General features: G+C 33.2%; 1 protein-coding gene across 1 annotated transcript in view; it reads left to right on the plus strand.

The window, feature by feature from the left end:
- Window positions 1–24,106, plus strand: part of LOC128998949 (homeobox protein Hox-B3-like) — a 42,655-nt gene extending 18,549 nt beyond the window's left edge. Inside the window, exons 3-6 of the mRNA XM_054425305.1 lie at window positions 2,275–2,412; window positions 4,280–4,506; window positions 19,122–19,360; window positions 24,054–24,106. Of these exons, the coding sequence (XP_054281280.1) occupies window positions 2,275–2,412; window positions 4,280–4,506; window positions 19,122–19,334 (578 nt within the window). The 3' untranslated portion in view covers window positions 19,335–19,360; window positions 24,054–24,106. The remainder of the gene's footprint in view (window positions 1–2,274; window positions 2,413–4,279; window positions 4,507–19,121; window positions 19,361–24,053) is intronic.
- Window positions 24,107–24,981: the final 875 nt, after the last annotated feature.

Here is a 24,981-nt window from a genome sequence, read left to right on the forward strand (position 1 = left end):
GCATACAACTTATGAACACTTTTAACACTATTTAACACTAGTCCTCTACTATGTCTATTTTATCTCTCCTGTGTTTAATTTTAATTTTATTTTTAATGCAATGTTAGCATTAATTTTTGAAGTATTGATCGATATTATAGATTCGAGCACCATATCGTATATGATAGTACATAGATCATACACTGAAGTGGCTAGACCGTATAGGTCCTTTTCGAAGGATTATTTAGGGAGACATATTTGAGTTGACTAGAAAAGGCAGCAAAGGAAACACATTCAATAGAAAAGGTATGGCTGAAACGGGGGGAAATACGGCCTATTGAATCGTCTTTAGCCGTTGCATCTAAAAAAGCAAACGATGTTATTGTAGTGGATTAGGACTACGGTATCGAATCTTTCTTTCGTGAGACTTAAATGTTTGGGAAAGTATTCTTTAACTCGTACCCGCATTTTTTGTTGTAGAAAAGCTTTGTTGAAACAGTATCAGCAAATGCTTCGAATAGTTTAATCTTTTACGTATAATATTACATCTTCCTCGTTTCACGACATAGGAGTTTATATTTGATTCTTCATAGAGGATGTTTTAATGTAGAGACTTCACTTCTAGTAAATATGTTTTGGTAAATATGTGAATAGATATCTTTGTATACATGGAAATTCAGATTTTTTACTAACTGAAATTTGACTTTTTAAATACATTTTAAGTTGTTTGTGGGTTTAAAATAGAGATCTTTTCAACCACACCACCATGAATGCAATATACTTTCCATTCAGCTACCAAAACACAGGTTAATAATATTTATTTTATAACAGAACTATATTCTTCAATTTGCCTGAGCTCCTTAGAGACGCCAAGCTAATGAAGTAATGAAGTAAAGTATGAAGTAATGAAGTAAAGTATTAAGTAATTAAGTAAAGTATGAAGTAATGAAGTAAAGTATGAAGTAAAGTAGTACTGTATAACCTACGAGTTTATATATTTAGAGAAATTGAATCAATACACGTTATGTAAAACATAAAAACGTACTAAAAGTGAACAAACCATAATCTACTTTAGTAATCAAGTGTTATTTGTACGCTGAAGGGCTGACGGGAAACACAAGCATTGCGATGGTGTGTGATATAAGGGCTAGGTTGTCTTAAACAAAGGAAATGTTGGTTTGAAGGTGCCGCCCTGAAAGGACATAAGGTGGCAACAATATATAATTGCAATCCTTACGCCTAACGCCTCTCACCCTTTATTCCCAACTTCCCCCTCCGTCTTCCTTGTAGGGTATAATACGTTTATTTTAATATCAAGAGCATTTTGCCTCGTCTCGCGCTTTTGGGAGTCAAAGTAATTATCCTCGTACGTAAGGTTCCGCTTAAACCCTCCCTCAAAGGATATTATTTTATGACATCGCTACGAGATTATATTCCCTAATAAACAATGCGATGTGGTTGTTGGAAATGGTTCTTGATCAACTGAAATATTGTTAATACTGTGAATAAGTTTATATTATTGTTACACGCGTTTTTATTTGACGGAAAGAATAGAAATACTTGTTCTATATGTACTTGCATACATTTCAAAGTGTAACAAGAAGGTTGTGTTTTAGTGCTTAATTTATTGAATAGTTAATCTTTTAGAAAATTTGGAGAATTTAAACCTATGTGAGCTGGCTTAATGAGTCAGCTGCCTTCGTAAAAACAACTGAAAACCAATGGTACAGTAGTTGTAAAATCATAATTAAAAAGCATCAATGTATTTCCAGAGGAAAACACTACTATGTGATATAATTTATTATATGCTTCATGGTTTGAAGCTCAGCTCCACACTCGCAGGACCGATCATATGGCTGTCCCAGTGTTTATGTTGTAATAAGTGCACCTACTCTTTCAGGTTCAAAAACTATTGGGAAAGTCAATTGCTTCAATTCTGGGTCAAGGTTTGTTTCATCTACTGCAGTTAAAAATTGTTTATCCTTTTGACCACGTTCTTTACAACTAAAAAGGTGGAATGCCTGCTATACCGTCAATAATATGCGTGTTGTATGGCGACATAGGTTCTGAACTAAAAGGTTCATTTTCAAGCTAATAAAGTAGTTGAATAATCGTCAATAACATTACACTAACACTACCTTTGAAAATCCAAGAAAGACTTTATGAACTATATGGAGTACAAATTAAGTGGAATCGAAGAAAATCAAATCTACTGAGTCAAGGACCAATAATCATACTCAATCGATTGCAGAAAATGGTGAAGTTGCAATTGACGTGGAGTTGGTTTTGTTTCAGACCCTTTCTTCCAGACTTCCCAGTTTACCACCCAATACAACCTGGAGTCCCGGATAGCCAAGCCGATCCCCCGCCCTAGTGCTGGGTTCACCGGACTACAACATCCCTTGCTGCACTGTCGTCAACCCTACCTTGCAGGTGAGATGCCGATTAATCAAATGTTCAAAGTTTTACCCCACTAGTAAAAAATAGCTATTAATTATCTACGTAGCTCCTAACGATCAATGACGAAACTGTGTTTGCACGGTCCCTTCGCATAATAATGGAATGTTTCATGTAGACTAAGCTTTGAACTTTATTCAATAGCGAACTCCTGTTTCAAGCACCAAGGGTCCAATGCTGCGATTGGATGTAAATAAAGATTACTCACTGCATATGTAAATATAATGACTTAGTTGGTAATATGTTTCTCGTTTTATGTTCTATAATATCATCGGTGTATTTTATGTTGCCTTTTATCTCGTTAGTTTAGAAATAACTTTTAAATCAATCGCTATGGTTTTTGTAAGCAAGATGTAATACTCTTAGGGCATTATTAAGATTATATTCAACATACATCTGGGCAATGTCATAATTTGTTACGTGTTACATCCTCTACATATTTAAGTGGAAACGTCCTCTACAGTAATTATAGATTATACCCCCGCACTACTGTCAGTATATTTGTATTAACTTATATCCCCCCTCTACTGTCAGTAGCCTATAGCCTATAGTGAAATCCCCACTGTCACAATATTCCTCCCTGAATAATTTAAACATTTCACATTGTAAAATGCCGAATTGTTCCACTATGTTTCAACTTTTTGCAAGTTTGTTTATTGTTTAGAAATGTTATCCATAATTCGTACTTGTAGCGACCATCATCCGATCTGAAATTGTATATCCTTGTTTAATTTCAGTTCCATCGAGTTAGGGGAGATCCTCTATTAGCTTTTGTTTCATAGAGGCAAGTTAGTAATAATTCATAAACGTTAAAAATATCGCTTAAGTGTGAGGGAGAGGGGAGATTTAAGTAGCTTTAGTGGCTGCGCCGGCTGTGGTTCCCCCTGTAAGACCGTTATTAAACTTTGAATAACGTTTTACTTAATATTATGATCGATCGCTGACTATTTTCTGTTTATTAAGTTACTTTGTTTGTTTAATTTCAAATTAAACTTGTCCTCCGATGGGTATCTTTCACTAACAATTCAATATGAAACCTCTGTTTGATTACTTTCACCGCCGATTTATAAAAGTTTATATTTTGCTGAAGTTAACCAAATTAGGTTTTATCATATTTACTTTTGTTTCTATGTAAGTGACAATAACTTGAAAAAAGGATCAAAAAATTAAATGTTTTTGCATCATCAATACAATCTTACACCATTACAGTGTAAATATTTAGTTTTCCTCTATAGTTATCACTATTGGTACGTCGAGACAAAACACACTGCTAAATATTTTAACCTGAATGTGAAAGAAGAAGAAGAAAATGGGGTTTCAATACATTTAAAATACAAAGTTACTTCGTTTGTGGTTTTAGATTGAAAGCTACCATCGCGGATTTACAATTTTTACTATTTTTTGCTGACAGGTAATTTAAATTTATATTAGTTGTTATTGCAGTTCCGGGGCAAATTCTCTACATTGAATTAAAGGAGGATTAGTGTATATAATGGAATGTGATGCCTTGGTAGCTTTGTAACTGACTAAGACACAAATGTACAAATGTATAAATAAAGAATATTTGAATTGAATTGAAAAAAGACCTGCTGTTTCTTTACCTTTAGGGATTGGATAGCCCAATCAAAGTTGGATACAGTTTCAGGATCTAACTGGTAACCTTATCACTACTTGGCGAGACTTATAATGGCTCAGCTACCCCTAATGATGTAGTTTTCATATCGCATGATAATTTTAACTCATTTGTATGTTTCTACGTGTTTCTGTAACCCGGGACGTATCTTATTTCCTTTTATAATTAATGGGCCGAGAAATTAAAAGCCCCAATGTCTGTTAGTGGCAGGGCACAACAGTCTGGGTGTGCAGGGGACGGCCACAGTGTTTCCCCTACCAGGGGCGTTTCCCTGGGCTCACAGCTCGAGGGGCAAGCCGCGAAGAGGTATGATGCGGCGTGCCGTCTTCAGCGACCTGCAGCGGAAAGGCTTGGAGAAACGATTCCAACTGCAGAAGTACATCTCTAAACCAGATAGGAAGAAGCTCGCCGAAAAGCTTGGACTAAAAGATTCGCAGGTATGTAATAATATTTTAATTTTTAAGTTTACTAATTAATACACCATATTTTTACTTTCTCCCCTAAATACTATTAGACGACACTACATGTACAGTTTAGCAGTATGCGGAGCCATTACTGCATCCACCCCTTCGGTTTTGTAAGCGATATCACACCCTACTGTCCAACAGGTATGGTCCATAAAGCAGGAGACCCGTTATCATCGCATGGTAGAACTTGTCATTGATTACAGTTTCATTCCTCTGGTAAAGATGGAAAAATCATTTAAATTTTTTACTTATGTAAGAAACTTTCCCGCATTATTTTTATACTAAGAAGTTTGTCTATGTTCTGTAGTGAAGACGTATTACTTACTGTATACAATTTGTTAATTATTTACAACATTAGATAAGCAATACCTATATGGGGTTTAACTTCATCCAAAACAAGACAAATATTTAAATTAATAATGTCTGCATTAAGAATTATATTTAAATTGAAACCACGCCAATCCTGTAATAAAGTATTTAAACATTACTAGTTAATGAGATTTTACTCAATATATATTTACACAACTCTACCAGTACCAAACTACACTCTTGGACAGTCAAAACAAGCTGAGTGATGGAAAACCCACGATATGTAATTTTGGGTGTATGATGTTATGTTAGTTATAACAGTATTGTTAACATTAGTGTTTTCATTTTTATCATTGGTAAGCGATTAGAGTAATTAACTATGATATTTACTATGGTAAAATCACAGAAGTTGCATTAACCTTTGAACCATAATTGTTACAGAAATGGGGGGTTGCAAGATTTTGTTTAGAATTATAAAGAACATAACAGACGAATTAAAGTTGTCACATGTTATTTCCCATAAAAACCCATAAAAATAACAAAAGTCAGATTTTATGAAAACTCCGGTTTTGATCAAACTTAATGTGCAATGGTTCTTATAATTCTAAACAAAATAGTGCAACCCCCCATTTCTGTACCAATTACGATTCAAAGGTTAATTCCACTTTTGTGATTTTCCTTGCGAAATATCATAGTTAATCCCACCGCTTACCCATGTGCATGATAAAGGTTGTTGACAAGCTAATGGGGGAAAGTATAGATTGCTGATACCGTTTATTTATAAATTCGAACAATAAAAATTAAATTATAAGTTAATAACTCATTAATGTAATTTCATCATACATTTTGAAAATTCGGCAGAAAACGGACAATAAAACCATCAACCTAACAACTGCGTGGTGATACCATAGGTTAAAATCTGAAATACTTTAACCGTTACATATCTAACCTTAATGCGTTGTATCCTGTGTACTAATTCAATGGCAGGAGACAGAGACGAATGTAGTGGACTCTTCGGCGTACTAAAATGATAGAGGATAGAGATGAGTGTGTGGTGGACCAATTTAAAGCCCCTGTCACACGGAGCTGGTTTTCTCGCCGCTAGTAACTAGCAGCTAGAACCAGCAGAAAACCAGCATCGTGTGACTGATTCTCCAGCTGCTAGAAACACTCGCATGTTGGTTGCATGTTGGTTTTAAACAGTTTAATATTACAAGCGCTTGAAGAGTCACTAGCAGGACATGTGACCACCCAGCTGTAGTCTCTAGCACCATTCCGGCTCTATTTGACAGTATCGTCTTAGTTCTCGAATTAAGAAAAATGAATTTAAATTAATTGAACACATTTAAACTAATCAAGAATAAATTTAAACTTTCTTGTTTAGAAATCTTGTCACGCATTGTCATAATTTTCTCGTTGTTACGATTGCTACATATCACATATATTAATTAAATGAATGTGATTTTTTGTGTTGATGAAAGATAAAGTCCTTTTGTTATGCGCCTACCACAACTTATTCGATTTTAATTAATTTACATGCCCGTAGTAGATACAATATAATAGTGTTTTTATATATTAATATTTTATTTTTTCGTGGCACTTTTTACTTCTATGATGGCTGATCATTGACAAAACATCACTTCTAATACCAACATTATTTTTGTTACCTACGGAGTGTGTAGTTGCAACCAATTGCATCCCCAGACTTGTAAGTTGCAGCGCTAGTTCTCCAGCTTCGTCTGACAGGACTTCTAGCGCGCTGGAGAACTAGCAACTAAAGCAGCTCCGTGTGACAGGGGCTTAAGGTAAAACCTAAAACGCAATAACAAACTTTAAAAATTAAGAAACTTGCAAATATTAACTAAGACAAAAGATAAAATATGTCAAATTATTGTTTTGGGTTGTAAGTGACTATATTATCGCAGTAATTAGTATTGGGTCAATGAACAGTTATTGGTGATAACACGTGATCACCATATGACCTCAATAAACCACTTTTAAACTTTTTGAGGGGCAAAATAAAATCTCAAGCAAAACTCACATTTTCCCGCTAATTAATGGAAAAATCTAAGACTTACATTTATGATTCTTTCAAAAATACGCACACATGGGTCAACTACTTTTAGGGTCTTTGACATATATACCAAATGAGATACGAATCGGTTGGTAAATAACCAAACGTGAGGTCACTTTAAAAAATTCACACAATCGCATGCGACGCGCAGGTCTATTTACCGATCCAGTGTTTTACATTAACACAAACTAGAGACTACCACCATCCTACATGCTAAATTTCAACTGAAAAGTTGGAGGTATAAAGCATCGGGCAAAGGTCGATAGTTAAGTATAGTTCAAAACGCATCACAGAGAAATGAAAGTTTTATCATCATATGGACTATATATAGAAACCTTAAATGTACTTTTCTCTTACAAAATGTTGTTATTTTTTATCAATCTCTTACCGTTTCTGAGATACAAGTGATAAAAATTTCTAGAATTTAAGAAAGAGTTAGGGAGAGCCTTTAGTAAACACTGTATGGTTTCTAGCATCTAAAATTAGTTTATGTTCTGATATTAAGTTTAATAAAAAAAATAAAGTTTCAAAAATGCAAAAAAAGTTAAAGTTTAAAAAAATAATTCTAAGACTTACAGTATAGTTGTTTTTTTGCTTACCCTAGTTTGTAAAAGAATGTGTTCACTGAAGGTGACTTGAAACCACAACTTGATTGAACAGAAACATCCAGCTGTATCTATACTGAATTTATCACGTATTCGATGGATGCAAATTAGTGGTTATCACAAGCATGTTGCAAAGGATGCACGTGGTACTTAGGTTTGCATTCCACTGTACAATAATTTTTCACAAAAGTCCACAAAATGTCAAATTACTTAAAAACTTAAGTATTAGGATAGTGGAGATTAGTAAGAACCATGATTGAGAGTCATCAGTTAAAAAATCTAAAAAAAACCAAGCTAAATAATTTTGAAAGAAAATTCATGTGAGTATCAGAAGAGCTACTCACATAGTACAACAAGTCGTTTACATACTAGGAAACAAAATCGACGGACCCAAAAGAACGCGAAAAGGAGATAAAGAAGTGTAAACAATAATGGCGGATGATAAGCGGGGGGTAAAAACAGACGCGGTGACCCGCAGGTCGGAAAACCCCCGATAAAAGATCGAGAATGCGATATCTTTTATCTAATTACTTTTTATTTTGGGTCAATTGGGGTTGAACGTTTGATTAGCGATATCGGCTGATAGCTGGGTCAGGGGTCAAGGATTGTAACGTAAACAATAACACACCAGGTAGTGCTGGGAGTCTACCTGTTGTCCTAGTGACCGTGTTCTAACACTATTGGCGATCACAAAATATAGTTACACAGCTCAAAAAATTTAATTGTTTAACTATATAGACATCTTAATAAGTAACATGGCACTACTCTAAAGCATGCTAGTACAATTCTAAATAACGCATGTGTCTATGCGACTCTAAATATAGTAAACATTGATCTTACAAATTTCCAAGTTTGTTAACAAAAAAATAAGTAAACCTTTACAGTTTTAGTAACGAACACTCAAGCTGAATTGCTGTCTCATTTGAGGGTAGATCAAGTTGTTTGGTCAATAAGGTGTGTGTGTGTGTGTGTGGAGTCTCTGGGCCTCTGCCGCCGACCAGACGGTCTCAAATCAAAAGCCTTCACAACCATTCGCAGCGCAGCCCCCTCCCATTCCCCCAGCACTGAGCACCCTACCTATCAATTTATTTGCTTGATTTTATCGGTGTAATCGAGGAGTCGACCTTTGATATGAGGGCTTTATGCGATTTCCGAGACTGCCGAGACTGCTGTCAGTTGCCAGCCTCACTTTGCATCATCGGCGGGTCTGATTAATTGTACCTTTTGGTCCAACACCCCTGTTCCCCCCGGGGGCTCCCCCCCCCCAGATGCCGCCCACGACGTCAATGTCTTAACAACAAGTCTCTAACTCTGTTTACAATTAACAATATCGAACCTTTAACGCGATTTATTTCTTCTTGCTTTGTTGAATTAGCGAGTTTTCAAAACGCTCCAAGGCAAGATCGTTTGATGGGTTTATTGTTGTTGGATAGAAACAGTGTGGTATTTGTTCATACAATTTAATAGCAATCTTGTTTGAACAAAATACACTTTACTAATGTCCTTCAAATTATTCAGATAGTTATCATCTTAGTTTATTTAAATCTGCCAATATTGATACTCGTACATGGTCGAACCTTATTAAACTCAGTCATAGTCATATAGAAAATTCGGGCTGAAATCTGATTTAACTTGATCTTTTTTTAACACCATTGATAATATATTTATGTAACAATGCATATAAATATTTTGAGGGGGTTTATATTTAATTGTCATTTACATAATCTATCCTAAATAATTGCACAACTGAAACAAAAAAAACTTATTAAGATAGTTCAAAATCAACCAAATTACTTATTTCTAAGATGTTTGTTTCTTACTCATACAGGTAAATAAAATATTTATGTAGCTATTAATTATAGAAATAAATCGTTATTAAAACCTGAATTTTTAAATAATCCAAACAGATCAACAAACAATTAGTGTTTTCTGTATTAAAGTAACCGTTTTTTCTAGAAAAGAGCCTAGATTGGCTTCACTAGTGTGATCATAGCTGATATGTTGGAAAGCTATTTCTATGGAATATAGCTGATTTCATATGTGAAGTGAATTTTATTATGGAATTTAAAAAAAAATCGAAAACATAAGTAGAGGTTGATTTTGAATTGATTGATTGAAGTTCTCATAATTTATTAATAGTATTTTAGTATTTTTACACCATATAAGAGCTGATAAGAACTGATAGTTTGTATGTATGAATCCATGGAACAAGTAGACCCACTAAACATACATTTTTTACATTAAACTCAATTTATTGCCATAGTACTTCTACATTTTCATAGCTATACTTTGAAAATGTTCGATTTTACTCAATCATGAGATATTAAAGGTAAGTACAGAACCAAAAACATCACCACTATAACCACAAGTTTATATTGTACTCTAAAAATTACACTTCAGGAGTTTCGTCAATTCATACATTGAATAACACTTTGATCAGATAATTTAAAAGACCTAAATACAATGAAAAATAAACATTTCCATTCCAACTGGACTCGCCTTACGTTCTTCGATATGCAAAATGAATACTGCTTCTATATTGAATTCAGGTGTTTAAAATCTACTACCATTATAAACTTTAATTAGTTGGCAAAAATTACCATGGGTCGTAAATTTCCGTGAGTATACGTCTAAGTATGTTGGGTTTTGGTGGGCGGAGGATGGTGGAAGTCGGCGCCGAAGGAACCTGATACTGGAGGTGGGACCTTAGCTCCACTCTCTGACAGCTGTTGGTTCACACAGACAACGGACAATAGCACTACTTGCTCCTAAACCTCAGAATCATTGCTTGGCTACCAAAGTGTTTTCATTTTATATACCTAAAGGCCATTAAATAAAAAAGAATTGGACTCTTTACCTCCGCGTAAAGAATTATACATCTGAGCTGACTTGATCCTTTGTAAACTATATTTACATTTGGTATTTTCGAAGCTTACAACACGTAAACCATCCAAAAAATACAAAACACAAACGCATCTCGTAACAAACTAAAATAGCGCTATTATAAATAATCTATGTCCGTATTGTCTGAAGTTTGTGTTTGATGTGCAACGAAACTAGTTAGCAGCATTTTCTTAAAGAAAATATTGACTGCAGACGGTTTCAAAGTTTGTCAAATTTACACTAAACCCCCTTTCAATGATAGCTCCAAACACCAAACTAAATTGTTCCCGTTCAAGTTTCACTCTACTAGCATTACTAGCAATAGAACCAGCACGTATAAAATTCCACCCATATTACGAAATTTTTTATCAGAGTTGGAAAGATAATCTCAGCAGATTATCACCAATGAAAGTAGATTCAACAATACAATATGGTGGAAGAGATAAAATAAGCCTCTCACTGGACGTCCTAGTCTCATTAAATCTATTAAGGTCATTTTAGTGATTATACTTTATGAGGTTGTTATTTAAACAAAATTCTGTTATTAGATACTGTGACTAGCAGAGTTCAAAGAAAACTGTTGCACCATAAATAATGTGAATGATTATTGTAGCCAAGTCCCAGCAACCACATTAATGACAAGAAATATACGTTTATTCTGATGCGTGTATGTAATAATGGAGGAAATTTAAACACATGTAAAAAACACACACATGTCATGCATCTTACACACATAAAAAAATCACATGTAAAATTTAGTATATAAAACCAAACTTACAATCGTGTAAAATTATGAGAATTTCCTTATTCACACTACAGTACAACTAGATTTTTTAGATTCTTTAGACTTTTACAAATTGTGAAATTTACTGTCTGAGCCCTGAAATTTTTGACCATATACTTTTTGGTAACTTTTCGAAAGTAGGAAGTCGAAATTGGAATGAGAGAGAATGAAGTGGGAGCTATAAATTAATAGGATTTGAGATTCAGTGGGTCGGAGGACTGCATCTGTCGTGGAAGCATATGTCGACGATAGATTAGTTCGTCTTAGGGGATCAATCACACGGAGAGAGAGAGAGAGAGAGAGAGTGAGAGAGAGAGTGAGCGAAAGGGGGGAGAACATGCGTGTAACAGACGTCCCCCTCAATCTATTATATAGGCTTGCGTTTTATTGTGGGGCTACGCGTGAATTCGTTCCCGCCGCGCACCATTCTTTCTTTCCTTGTTTCGCCAATAACTTGAAAACGGATCCGATGATTGTTAAACTGGACCCAATTGATTTCTCCCGTTCTCAACCTTCTCTTTTACAGTGACGTAGGAAGTGTGGAAAAGTTAAAGAATCAAGCTCTCTTATCTTCAAGTATAAACGCTGTATGGAAATGAAACTACCGTCTTGTACCGCTTGCTAAAAGTTATTGTATAAGTGATCATATTGTAAAGTGGATATGGTTTTTTATTGACACTTTTTAAACATTTCTTTGTAAGTCAAAGATCATCTTATTAATGCTCATTATCAAAGACACTAAAAATAAATCAAATTGTGTACTATATAAAGAAAATGTTCCTTCGAAAAAATCTGCCAACTATCTTCTAAATACTAGCTATCAACTGCATCAACACTACAGAAAATAAGCAACCATTTTAAGGCTGCTATATTTCTTTGTCGTACCACCAGAATACAGGGATTGCGAGACTTCAGTTTTCAAGACACATGACAAAGATTCATCATGAAAGTGTCCTATTTAACGGACTAAATCAATTAACATTCTTCAGAACAATCTTCAGAGGAATTTGGTAGTTTGAAACTAATACATTTGATTACAAAAGTTATATTTCAAAATTTTTATTATATGTACTGTTTATATTACTGGCATAAAAGTTCAATTACAAATATTTCATGCTAGCTTCGCAGTAGTACATTGCACATTCTTAATGCAATCTCTAAACAGTTAAGACAAATTAGTGCTACAGCGAAGATATAATAAAAAATAAACGTGATGATGTTTTAAACTAAGCTGTAAACTAATATTTTTATATTCGAGTAACATATAACTATGAACGTGTATTTGTAAAATTAAGTTACAAAGGTAGTGACAAAGCTAGGGGGAGACTGTACCTTTTCTGGTTCAATGCTTTTTAAAAGAAGATTCTCTACAAGTTCAAGTACATATCGCACGAAAACCACTAAACCTATCATACTTATTTTTGCACACTAAATTATCACATCCATGTCTTCATGTTAAACCACTTTTTAAAGAAATATATCAACATGAAAATTATTTTCAACAATTTAAAAAATGCAAATTTTTATGCGATAATCCAAAAATAAAAAAAGAGTTCATTTTTTAAATGAAAATGTATAACTAATCAATATATGTTTGGTTTAAGGTACTCACCAAGTACCCAGACTAATGCATGCAAAATTTTAAGTCTCTATGTATTACAGTTTTTGAACTATGAACTGCTCTGATAATTAGACCAATTCGTTAATTACAATACAAAAATGTGGTTCGGATTACACTATAAACAATAGGTCCCTTAGTTGCCATTGGCTGTATGGGTATTAACTAACAGCTGTGTCTAAGGATTTAGTCGGCCTTAGTCACTAACAAGACTACAAGCTCGTGCCACTCATCCTCCACTCATCACCATCCATACGTGGCTTAAAATACGAACATTTTTGTATGGTTGCCATTTCAGATTAAAGTATATCAAGCAAAAGTTAGGAAAGCTTTAATACAGATGAACATTATATATCAGTAAATAAACGCAAGGCCTACACGTAAGGTGCACGTAAGGTGTAGGTGTAGCCTACACGTAGCAGGCTGATACCTATAAAAGTAATGGCAAGGTTGAGTTGGACTGTCGTGCTGTTTCTGAAATTTGCTTTTTTGGATTCAAAAGCTTATCGGCTTTAAATACACATTTTAAAAACAAAAAGTTTTTGATGGTTTAAAATGTGCATGCGTTTTGATAGATTTGATTAAAACTTTTAAGGTAAATTCCTAAGAGACAATTTTACTTCTTATTACAGTATATTATAACCCAATTTGGAATTGGTGATTGAGTTGTCAAAATATAACAAATAAATTCATATAAGAGCAGGAAACAAAATATTTTAAACATGGATATAAACTAAAATTGTCTAATTAAACTTTACCAATATATTTACTATCATAATGTATAGATATAAGATGAGACCATAAAGACCACGCTTATGTGTCCGTCTTGTAAGATCTTGAATTGTTTTATATGTAATCCATATATACATTCGTGGCTAAAGATACAAAATAACTTTGTTACAGAGCTAAATATATTACTTTTGCGGTATCTGAAAAATATTTTGTTGTTGGTTTTTTATATAACATCCTGGTCTGCTCTTTTGTAAGTACCCATGCTGTTGTAATTAAATACATTGGAGTACAGTTTGAATTGAAATTCAGATAAATGTTGTTGTAGATTTAGGATATTCACTGATTATTAAGTATGGAAAAAATAAAACCATTATTTTCAAACAGATAAAAAGTAATATTTATCTTATTTAGAATAAACATATAACAACTATACTTGATAGTCCTCCAGAAATATTAAAAACTAAAATCTAAATCATTAAATTCGAAAAATCCCTTAACATAGTTTGAACCCTCATCGTCACCAGATATCGCGATAGCAGTTTTCATTAAACTAATTAGGATTACTAATACTTTTTAATTGTTGGGTAACGCGTTACATAATAAATAATAATTTGGTGTAATATTTTTAAGGAAGGGATGCTAATGTGTTCATCCGTCGATAAATTCTAAGTCAAGATATTTTACAACAACATATAAATAGAATCTCAAAATCATCAATGAAAATTAAATTATTTAACATAGTTCTCTCTCAGCTAACTATCATATTTTCTCCTTAACATGAAGTTTATTCCTGTTTGGACATTGGTTGATTTAATTAACACTATAACAGCGTTAGTTTTTAGTTTTTTAATTTAATTTTCGTTTACGATTTAAATACCAACTCTAGGGATATGTTAACTGCTTAACACAATGGTTAGGCTTTTTAATTCAGTCAAATAGAGATGGCATGGAAATATAATTTTTAGCTCACATAATTGGTTCCATATATTGATTTTGAGATATTTAAATCTGCTTCAATAATAATTATAAGTACATTGCTTTGTCCACATTTATTTGTTTTGTTGTAGTTATTTAATATGTTCTTGTCGTTAAATGTCTTTAAATCATTGCTAATGTTTACATTTTAGCGAATTTCCCATATAGGGAATAAGCTATTACCGTAGGTCTCATGGTAAGACCTAGACCCGGGACCGATTTACTTTTTCGTTTTGAGGTCCCCAGAGGGCAAAAACACCATCCGTTCAAATTCATATATATATATTATATATATTTATATATATATATATGTATATTTATATATGTGTCCGTTAGCGCGATAACTCGAGCAAAATTGATCCGATTTTGATGAAATTTGGTACAAACGTGTAAACCTACGTTAATTCGAACGAGTTCGCGAACCAGCATAATCGGACCATGGGATCAGGGGTTTATGGGGGGTTTTATGGGGTAAAAATGGGTTTTTCTAATTTTTGACCCTAAAAACTTTAAATTTCTAAATTTCTCTCTAGACCATTTTGAAGAGCTTAAAAAAACAAATAATTTAGTATATTGAAGTGTTTTTGAATGTTCATTGACTACGGAGAAAATTTAAAAAAATTGTAAATTTAAAATTCCCATGTTATTCTTATGGAGAATAAATAAACTGTTCTAGTTTGCTTGTTTATGGATATATTTTAATCAAATTTGGCAATTTGGTTTATTTCATACTAAGCTATCAATATTTCAATTGAAAAAACACACCTCAAAATCTTCCCCGTAGCAGCAAACCTAACTACTCACTAAAATTAATGTTATTTAAATAGGAAATAAATCTGAAAATTTATAGGGAATATTTTAGTAGAAATCAAGCCGGGTAAATGGAAATTCGCTTAGTATGCAGGTTTGCTGCGACGGGGGTATTGTTAGATTTGTTATTTAAACATTTTCCATCTCACTTGGGCCCGCCTCGCATTGGTGTATAGGCAAAATATACGCAGCATCTATATTGCATTCATATTCTGCAGGCGCTCAACTAGTAGTACCCGAGTAAAGTAAAATAAATCACTACCAATGTTTCATTTTTGTTTGTCATTTATTTTTAGCGAATTTCCCTTTAGGGAAGAAGCTATTACCGTAGACAGCTCGGAAAGACCTAGACCCGTGACCGATTTACTTTTTTCATTTTGACGTCCCCCAGAGGCCAAAAACACTATTCGTTCAAAATGATATATATGTAAAAATAGTTAATTCATAATAAAAGATTTAATACGCCTACCCTTTTAAATTAATTTTATTCACCAACAACTAGTTTGAACATTTAGGTCGTAGTCATGTCCATTTAAGAGTCCTTGGAGCCTAGACGTTTTATCTGCTAAAGCAATTGAAAAACTACAAAGAAATTTTCTTATCCCACAGTTTACTAGATATTTAAATTACAATCACTCTGGTGTTTGAAAAAATATTTTGAGATGGTAAATAACTCTTCAGTGACTGTTTTAAATTAACGAAATTAACATTGCTCTTGTGGCGGGCAAATCCAAGATGGCTGTTAGCTTCCATGGAATCCCTTGGAGAACAATTAAAACTAAATACCCCCGTCGCTGCAAACCTGCTGACTAAGCAAATTTGTATATGTCTGAATAGATTTTCAATTAAATATATTTAAATAAGATTAGGTTTAACGAGTACCTAGGTTTGCTACTAAAGAAAACTAATAAAGTGTGGTTTTTAGTATAATATCATTAGCTTAGTATAAACTCAATAAATATGCCAAGTTTGGCCAAAATATACACATAAACAAGCAAACCACAACATTTTACAATATTCTCCATAAGATTAACATGAAATTTATTTTAATTTTCTGCGTTACCGTACCAAAACACTTTGATATAGGTACTAAATTATTTGTTTTTTAAGCTCTTTAAAAGGGTCTAGAGAGAAATTGGGAAATTTTGTGTTTTAAGGGTCAAAAATGAGAAAACCCAATTTTTACCCATAAAACCCCCCGTAACACCCTGTACCCATGGTCCAATCATATTGGTTCAATCATTCAAGTTTATACCGCCTTACACCTTTAAACTAAATTTCATCAAAATTGGACAATAATTACTCGAGTTATCGCGTTCACGGACATATATTTAACTATCAATATATATATTTAAATTTGAACGAATGGTGTTTTTGGCCTCTGGGGACTTAAAAATGAAAAAAGTAAACCGGTCCCGGGCCTAGGTCTTACCGTGCCACTTTCAGTAATAGCTACTTCCCTATAGGGAAATTCGCTAAAAGAACCTTTCTAATCTCACATCAAATTTGCGAACCAGCAAGATCGGGTGATGGTAACAGGGTGTAATGGGGGTTTAAGTTTTTTAAAGATTTCCCTTAAAATATAGAAATTCCAGTCTTTATTACAACCATCGTGTAGAGCTTAAAACACAAACAATTTTGTACTTTGAAGCAATGTCGAACAATTACATGTTACGGAGAAAATAAAAGCGAAACTGTAAATTTAAAATTCCTATAATATCATTTTTATTGACAAATCGGCTGTAGTATGCTTGTTTATAGATATATTTTTATAAAATTTAAAAGATTATTTATTTTATCCTATACTATTAACGTTTTATCAACAACACTCTTCCCTTCCCCGTAGCAGCAAACTATAGTACTTTTTAGTGTTATCGATAAGCTAATAAATATGATTTGATTGTGGAAATAGTTAGTTGAAATCCAATCAGACAAATTGAAATTCGCTTAGTCTGCAGGTTTTTCTGTGCCGGGGGTATTATTTATTGTAATGTCTTGAGTTAAAATACTAGGTTATTACATCAGAATGATGAATTTTATTATATTATTTAGAATGCATGTTATTTAACATTTCGAATTATATTAAATGTTAATTTTGTGTGTCTACCATATCTTTCAGCATTATAATAATTTACAAAATAAATAAATAAACTCTATAGTATGGTTAATAATTTGTTAGGTGTTTGTTTAGTAATGCAATTTATAAAATAAGTACCAGATTTGAATCTCCAATCTCCTAGGATATCCGAAGGTTACATCAAAAGCAATATAAAAGACTTATTCTAAAGAAAGCAGTTTTGTGGATCTGAACATCCTCTACGCGTGGAAGGATTGGATTTGCAGATGCGGACTGAGCAGTGAGCTTATGCAAACGACACTCGCCAGTGAGCGCCGTCCGACATGCCCGCCGGTCCGGAAATCAAAACATGATCGTGTAAGGGTATATTTTTGTGTGTACAGACTGTCCATTAAGTGATCGAGGGGAGCAAAGCTAGTGTTTACTCGCACTGTGGGAACCACTGGCTGACATGAATACATGAATTACTGAACGATTTGACCGGACGCACTTGTTAACCTATAGTAAACATAGCCACCTTATCCCTCTCTGATTAAATACCCAAGTAATTAAACCATTATCGCCTTTATACCATCCATTAGCTTCAATTACACTCCCATTTCAGCCGTTTGAGCCTTTTTGAATAGAATATGTTGCATCGAAACACCATTTGCTGATTTCTGGGGTTCAATATTTTTAGTTAGCTGTTTATTAACACGTGTACAACTAGTGAAGTTTACTGGTCTGATTGGTAAGAGTGGAGTTATTCGTGGATTGCATAAGTTTTACCCATCGACATATAAAACTAACAGTTAGTTTTATATGTCGATGGTTTTACCTATCTTATGAGCCTACTAGATTAGAGGGTAGAAGATGTTTCCGTTTCTACAACTAGTCGACTACACCTTGGTCGATTCTACTTTTAGTTAGAGCTGATATATATCTTTTCTATATCTATTTCTGATATATATCTGATGAATATCTTTTATCAAACTCTTTTGAATTGTTTGATTAATTTAGAGGACTAGTGTTTGGTAGGTAATAGAAATTTATTTTCAAAACTGTCAGGTACTAAGCAAAGATAATGACTTATCATATTTTATTGTAGATTCTTAGTTGTTATAACATAAGAACATTTTTTACGAACTACTATTTCATTTTGCATCCGTCTCTGCAATAGAATATTCACAATGTTAATTGATAGTTTCTTCCCATTATCCGACTCGTCCAATCTGAAGTGTCTTACTTTTTTCATCGAGTGAAATCTAACAATATACTGAAACAATAAATTTTATTTAGTTATAGATTTTATAGCGATAGTGATTCAACATGGCATTGTTTACACTACTTAATTCTTGCACTCCATACTAAGATCGTTGGTAAGGAATACATTAACTGCTACTTTGGCAAAGTTTAACTTAAAAAATTGATCGTCTTTTGGATGATCGTAAATTTAAGGTGTATGGCTATTAAATAGGCAAATAATAATAGAGTGTAAACAATTACAAAAGTACCTTTTAAATTCCAAACATTTTAATTGTTTATAATATGTTAGATATGTACGTGTTGTTAGATTTGTATGTGTTGTTACTCCATATGACCAGCTAAAACTTTTCATTTTTACTGTTAATTTTTCATTGTTGTGGTGATGGGAGGTAAACAAATAATTTTATGTTGTGTTTTTGAAATCCATCCCGGAGACACAAACTTCAACAATGCTCATTATCAATTTGATGCAGGTCAAAATCTGGTTCCAAAACCGACGAATGAAATGGCGCAATTGCAAGGAGCGGGAACTTTTAGCGGCGGGCGGCAGCAGGGAGCAGACACTTCCCAACAGAAACAACCCCCATCCCGACCTCAGCGACGCCAGCAACGAACCAGGGGTCCACCGGCGTCCAGGGGCAGATGACGACAACAATGATGACGACGAAGAGATCAGTGTCACGTGACGACTGTAGGCACACCTCAGAGAAAGGTCGGTTACTTGTACAATTAAATAAAATGATAAATGATTTGTTTACACGTATAGCACTTTCTTACACTTAACTGATTAATTAATTTCAAATGGATTACTCAATCTAGTGTAACCCTGCATACCATACCAATAACATAGGCATCTTATTGGGGGCCTTGAAGTCTAATAATTTGAGCTGTATTCCTGAATCTATCCCGATATGGCTTACCACGAAAGGGTTCGAATCACTACGGTGTAAAGAAAATATGCCTTTTCCTTTTTTAGGGGAATATAGTTTAATGAACCGCCAACAAGTAAGCTTCTATCTAAAATTATATTTTCTCCCTTAGTTTTGTAATGGCGATAGTTGATGAGACATGCAAGACGCTACAATTTACAATAAGTCTTCCTATCAGTTTAACTTTGTTAAAAGTTGACACATTCGACATAAATCAAATCAATTGGATAATCCTCATGCCCTTTTGCAGTCTTTTAGGACCTTTTGGTTAGTTATTTTTCAACTAACATTAATTAAGGTATACCCAGCACCTAAAATACTCTCAGTATTAAATTTTTTAACATACTTTTCATGTACAAAATTATCTATGCTTGGGACAAGCGCAGAAGAGTGAGAGTGAGTAGACATAACGCTGTATTCGTGAACAGAGGAGTCTATATATTAATTCACTCTGACTCAATACGGAAATTCATGAGATTATTTGAAAATTTCAAAGTAATTTCATCCTCCACATTTTCATATCGGTGGACTTTCCCTCAGTAACCTTTCAGAAAGTGTCGAATTGAGCGCTCTTATAACGAATATGGGAATGTTTGTAGGACGATATGTTACTACTCAAAATTTAAAATCCTTTCATTTTGTTAATATTTTTGGCGATTTGTTGGTAATACTCCAACTAAAATCCTCAAGTGCTTCATCCTGTAAGAAATGCAACTATCAACGATTCTCATGAAAGTATCCTGTTAGAATTTCTAAGTATTCATTTATAGTGCAGTGAGTTAACACTCGAGAAAACAAGATTAAAAATAGCAAATCTGAATAAATATGCCAACCAGACTGGACTGTAACTCCATGATATCTAAGTCGATGGCATGTTTATTCATGAGATTTTGGAATGTACTCCCCTTCGCTTATGTGCTCCATCACGAGTTGATTAGCCACTGTTAAACGCATCGCGATGGAGAGACCGAGTCAATGGGCGTGAGTAAACAGGATTTGGATATACTCTAACTTCATATACATTCCTAATTAAAATAAAATGTCAAATACGTTTAATGATCAATATTAGCCTCTTATTAACTTTTTTCCTATGATCAGAAATTTCTAATTTACTTTTGTTCGTTACATGTTGTATTATTATTCATAGCGAATTTCCCTATAGGGAAGTAGCTATTAACGTAGGTGGCACGGTAAAACCTAGACCCGGGACCGATATACTTTTTCATTTTGATGTCCCTAGAGGCCAAAAACACTATTCGTTCAAATTGTTATATATGTATATATCATATATGAAGGACGGGTGAACTGCTAGTGTATATATATATATATATTTATATATATTCTTGAGGAGATCTTGATAGAGTTTATGATGAATGAAACATGAAACATTGCAAATTTTCGTTTAATACAAACGTTTTCAAGCAAAGATTTATATATACATATATACGCCCGTGAACGCGATAACTTGAGTATTTTTTTCGATTTTGATGAAATTTTGCTTTGAGGTGTTGAATGGGATAAACTGAATGAGTTTGCGAACCAGCATGGACTATGAGAACAGGGTGTTACCGGGGGTTTTATGAGGTAAAATTGATTTTTCTCATGTTTGACCCTCAAAACATAAAAAATAAGTAATGAGCTTTAGTGTACTGTAAAATTGTGTATATTAAGAAAAACAATGAATAGAACAGATGTTTATTAAAATCATTCCAAATTCAAAATGTCAACATAGAGGAAACAAGTAATTATGGGATTATGGCAAAGAGTATCAAACAATTCGCTTATAATTTATTTCAACAATACAATGTCAAAACAAAAACAAATAGTTATCACATAGTATGGGATAAGTGAGAAGTGGCGTAAATACCTAAACTAGCAAACTTGCTTTAGCTTTCAACTTATTTGCTGCCAAAAATGTAGCACAACGAAATCGTTTTAAAACATGTTTGTACTACATTAAGCTTAGTATTTTACCTACGACCATTTTTTTATAAGTAGCCGTTGCAGTTCAGTTCTTGGAATTGAAAAGTCTCTCATAACAACAATGTTTACTTTCATAACGGCATAGTTTTACTAAACAACACAGGCAACGGACCAATGAGGTTCAAGGATTGAGAGAGAAGAAGTATAGTTGTATGCTTCGAAAGTCAACTAATCAGTTTCTGTTTAGACCAATTTAATTGTTGATGAGTGGTGCAATTAGTGTTTGGTACAATGATTAGTTGCATCGCTGTCATCGCATTAAGGTTATAAACGAAAACATATCCTCTCTTAAAAGTTATCTTTACGCGATCGTTGCGCAAACTACTATTACAGCATATGAATAAACAGGCCATACATTACGGTTTTAACATAACTATTTTTAAGAAGATGAGTGTAAAGTTTTCCCCATGAACTTTAAGACAATGGAGCCACGTAATGTGGATGTGATATTTCCATTACGACGAAAGGTAACTAAACCGGATGCAGCATCGCATTTTTTGTGAGGAACCTTTATAAGTTAAATGTCTCATCCCTCCCATAGCATTAGAACATAATGTCATTCTAATATGGCAGGTCCAGGATATGGCCAAAAATATTAACTACATTTTGTCAACATAGACTGCTAAGTCAACCAACGATCATCAACATCAGTATCAGTATCAGTATCGTGTTTACATCGTAAAAAATGTAGTGAAGATAGGAACTTGTTTGTATATTAATACCATTTCCTTCGTAAATATGATTGCCCCCTCAAGGTATCATGAACAGTGTTATATTACATTTGTTAAATTGCTATTCTTCCTAATAATATCAATTCACAAAAAACTATTTTGGTAAAATGCAAAATTTTATTCGTAAAAGTCCATGTTTTGAAAGTAGCTGAACATAACAATATGATTTCAGCTATAACTAAGGAGTTGTAAACAAGACTTGTAAATGCGATATACAAATACGCCAGAATGCAGAAAATGTCTTAAATCTTAAAGGAAACCAATGCAGTGTTTATATTTATTTTGTTTTAGCGTTATCTTTAACTAGACATTCCATTTCCACGTTAAAGTTGTAGCCAGTTTAAAAGAAGAATGAATTAGACAAATAGAGCTGCTGATATACATTACTGATTTCTGCCGATACGTAGTCTTAAATTAAACTAAACTAAAAGGACAAAGTACATCAACGATCACAGTAACAAAAACTAGGAAGAAAAAACAGTTTTAGGTAGTATCATTTACTCTGTGAATGGTTATACAACTATGTTTTTTTTTTTTTTTTACAAAAACTGGATACAGCTAACCTGGTTAATGCTAACTTCTTTATGCTAATGCAAATGGTAAGACTTAATCGTTAGTTTGATGAAGCCATTTCTTTATAAAGCTATTGTTATGGAGCTGTGTAAATAATCAAATCAAATCAAAATAGCATCTCTTATGTTAAACTATGTAAATAAGAGTACTCATGGTTGCTGACAGCACGACAGACGCGCACAGCCGAGAAATGCTGTAGATTTGCTTGACACTTTTATTGCTCCGCTATGAAGACAAGGGAGCTGTGCGTTTAATTCTTCATTTAATGAGAAAACCATCTGGCGGGCTCAATTTTCTTGCTTTACTTCGCAAAATAAAACCATTTCTCTTCACGCTTGATTGCTCTATGGGTGGCTTTATACTATAAATGCGTTGAGATGCAACAGTAAAAGTAGCAATGTACTTATAAACTATTCTACCAATTCCAGTATTAGATTTAAATGCCAATCCCTGAAAATATTTATTTTTTAAATATAGTTTTACCCTATGTCTAATAGTATGTCTCAACATCAAATATTGTATATATGTGATGTTTAAATATAATTAACAGTTTGTTAAATTATACATTATGTGCATTACGCTTTAAATTAATGACGGAAAATCGTCTGGTTGAACGACAAACCAATGAACAAGCTTCAAATGGCAAACATCAAATTACTTTGTAAGCGAAAAGTATTGTAGTTCAAGTTACAAAACATCGTACGTTCTCATAAATTGTACTTTTTTCAAAACTTAAAATGAACAATTATTTTTTAAGCTGTTAATATTTATTCCTGTGTTAAAATTACAATGTTTATTATGAATTAATTAATTAATTATATACATTATTTAAATAACTCACGTAGGATAAGTATGTATGAAACATAGTTTGCTCAACTCATTGTCAATTTGTAAGCACACTATACATATCAGATTTTTTTTTCTTTAGGACAAATCCTTTGATAGATATGAAGAACATTAACCAAGCATACTGAACTCTGTTGAACAAATCCATATTCATAAATCCAATTCAGTATTATTATTACACAGCAGTCAACAAATAATAAACTTAAAGAGATGGGCTATTTATTGGTTTTTGTATAGACATGACAATTTAGTACCTACATTTGTTTACTGGCTGAAAGACATCCATCAAATTATAGTGATTTATGCTTATTACTGTATTGTTTAACAAAATCCTGTGTTTCAGATTTAAAATCAGCTTTTCTTTGGATTGAATCTCCATCCCAGCAGATGCGATGAAGTGGTCCTAACAAGTTTCTTCATGTAATTTGATGAAAGTATAAACACATGTTATCAAACCAACAAAAATTGTAGTTTGAAGTTTAATACAAAGATAAATAGAAAAAAAATCGCAATATTTAAAAGGTCTGAAAAGTCAGAGACTGTCAAAAAGACAGTCGGAAACATTAGTATTTTATATACTCCTATGGTGTTTGCTTTGTATCATTCAGATTCTTGTGTAAGACAGTAATATTGCCAGCCTACCAACCGACATACATTCTGTATAACAAAGTAAGAAATGTAATTTATTTAAAATCTAACCATTTTGACTCGACCATACAGCAATGCCACATCTAGTTTTCCACAGAGTGAATTTGATGATGACCTTCTCAATCACCTATACATGTTGTATGAGGTATTGAAGTGCCAAAAGTACAATTAGCATATTACCAAGTTGTTTAATAACGGCTGTTATAGTTTTTTGTGTTTTCTACAGCCATCCAAGAAAGTTTGAAGTTTGGGTAACATGTTAGGCTGTAAAGAGTTAGATAAAGTTTCTTCTAGAAAAGCTTGTTTTCTGCCCAGGCGCTTCTAAATTTGATTGCAAAATCTTAAGACTTTTTCAAATTAGGTTTATGGTCTAAGATTTTGAATGTTTAACTCAATTTACACATAACTTACTTATACTTATATTATACTGTATGTTTTTAAATAATTAAAGTAAGTAACTTCTGGATATTAAAAGGATAATCTTAATACAACTGGTAATATCATTGTTTAGTTGTTTAATTATGAAACCCAAACTTAAGTCATAAAGTCAAACCTCAACAAAACATAGATTAACTACAGAAGTATGATTAAGCCATTTTTAAATGGGTCTCAAGACGTATTTT

This window comes from Macrosteles quadrilineatus, unplaced genomic scaffold (assembly GCF_028750875.1).
Source record: "Macrosteles quadrilineatus isolate MER2022 unplaced genomic scaffold, UCM_ALF_1.0 Scaffold_7__1_contigs__length_78375512, whole genome shotgun sequence".
NCBI classification, from domain to species: Eukaryota; Metazoa; Arthropoda; class Insecta; order Hemiptera; family Cicadellidae; genus Macrosteles; species Macrosteles quadrilineatus.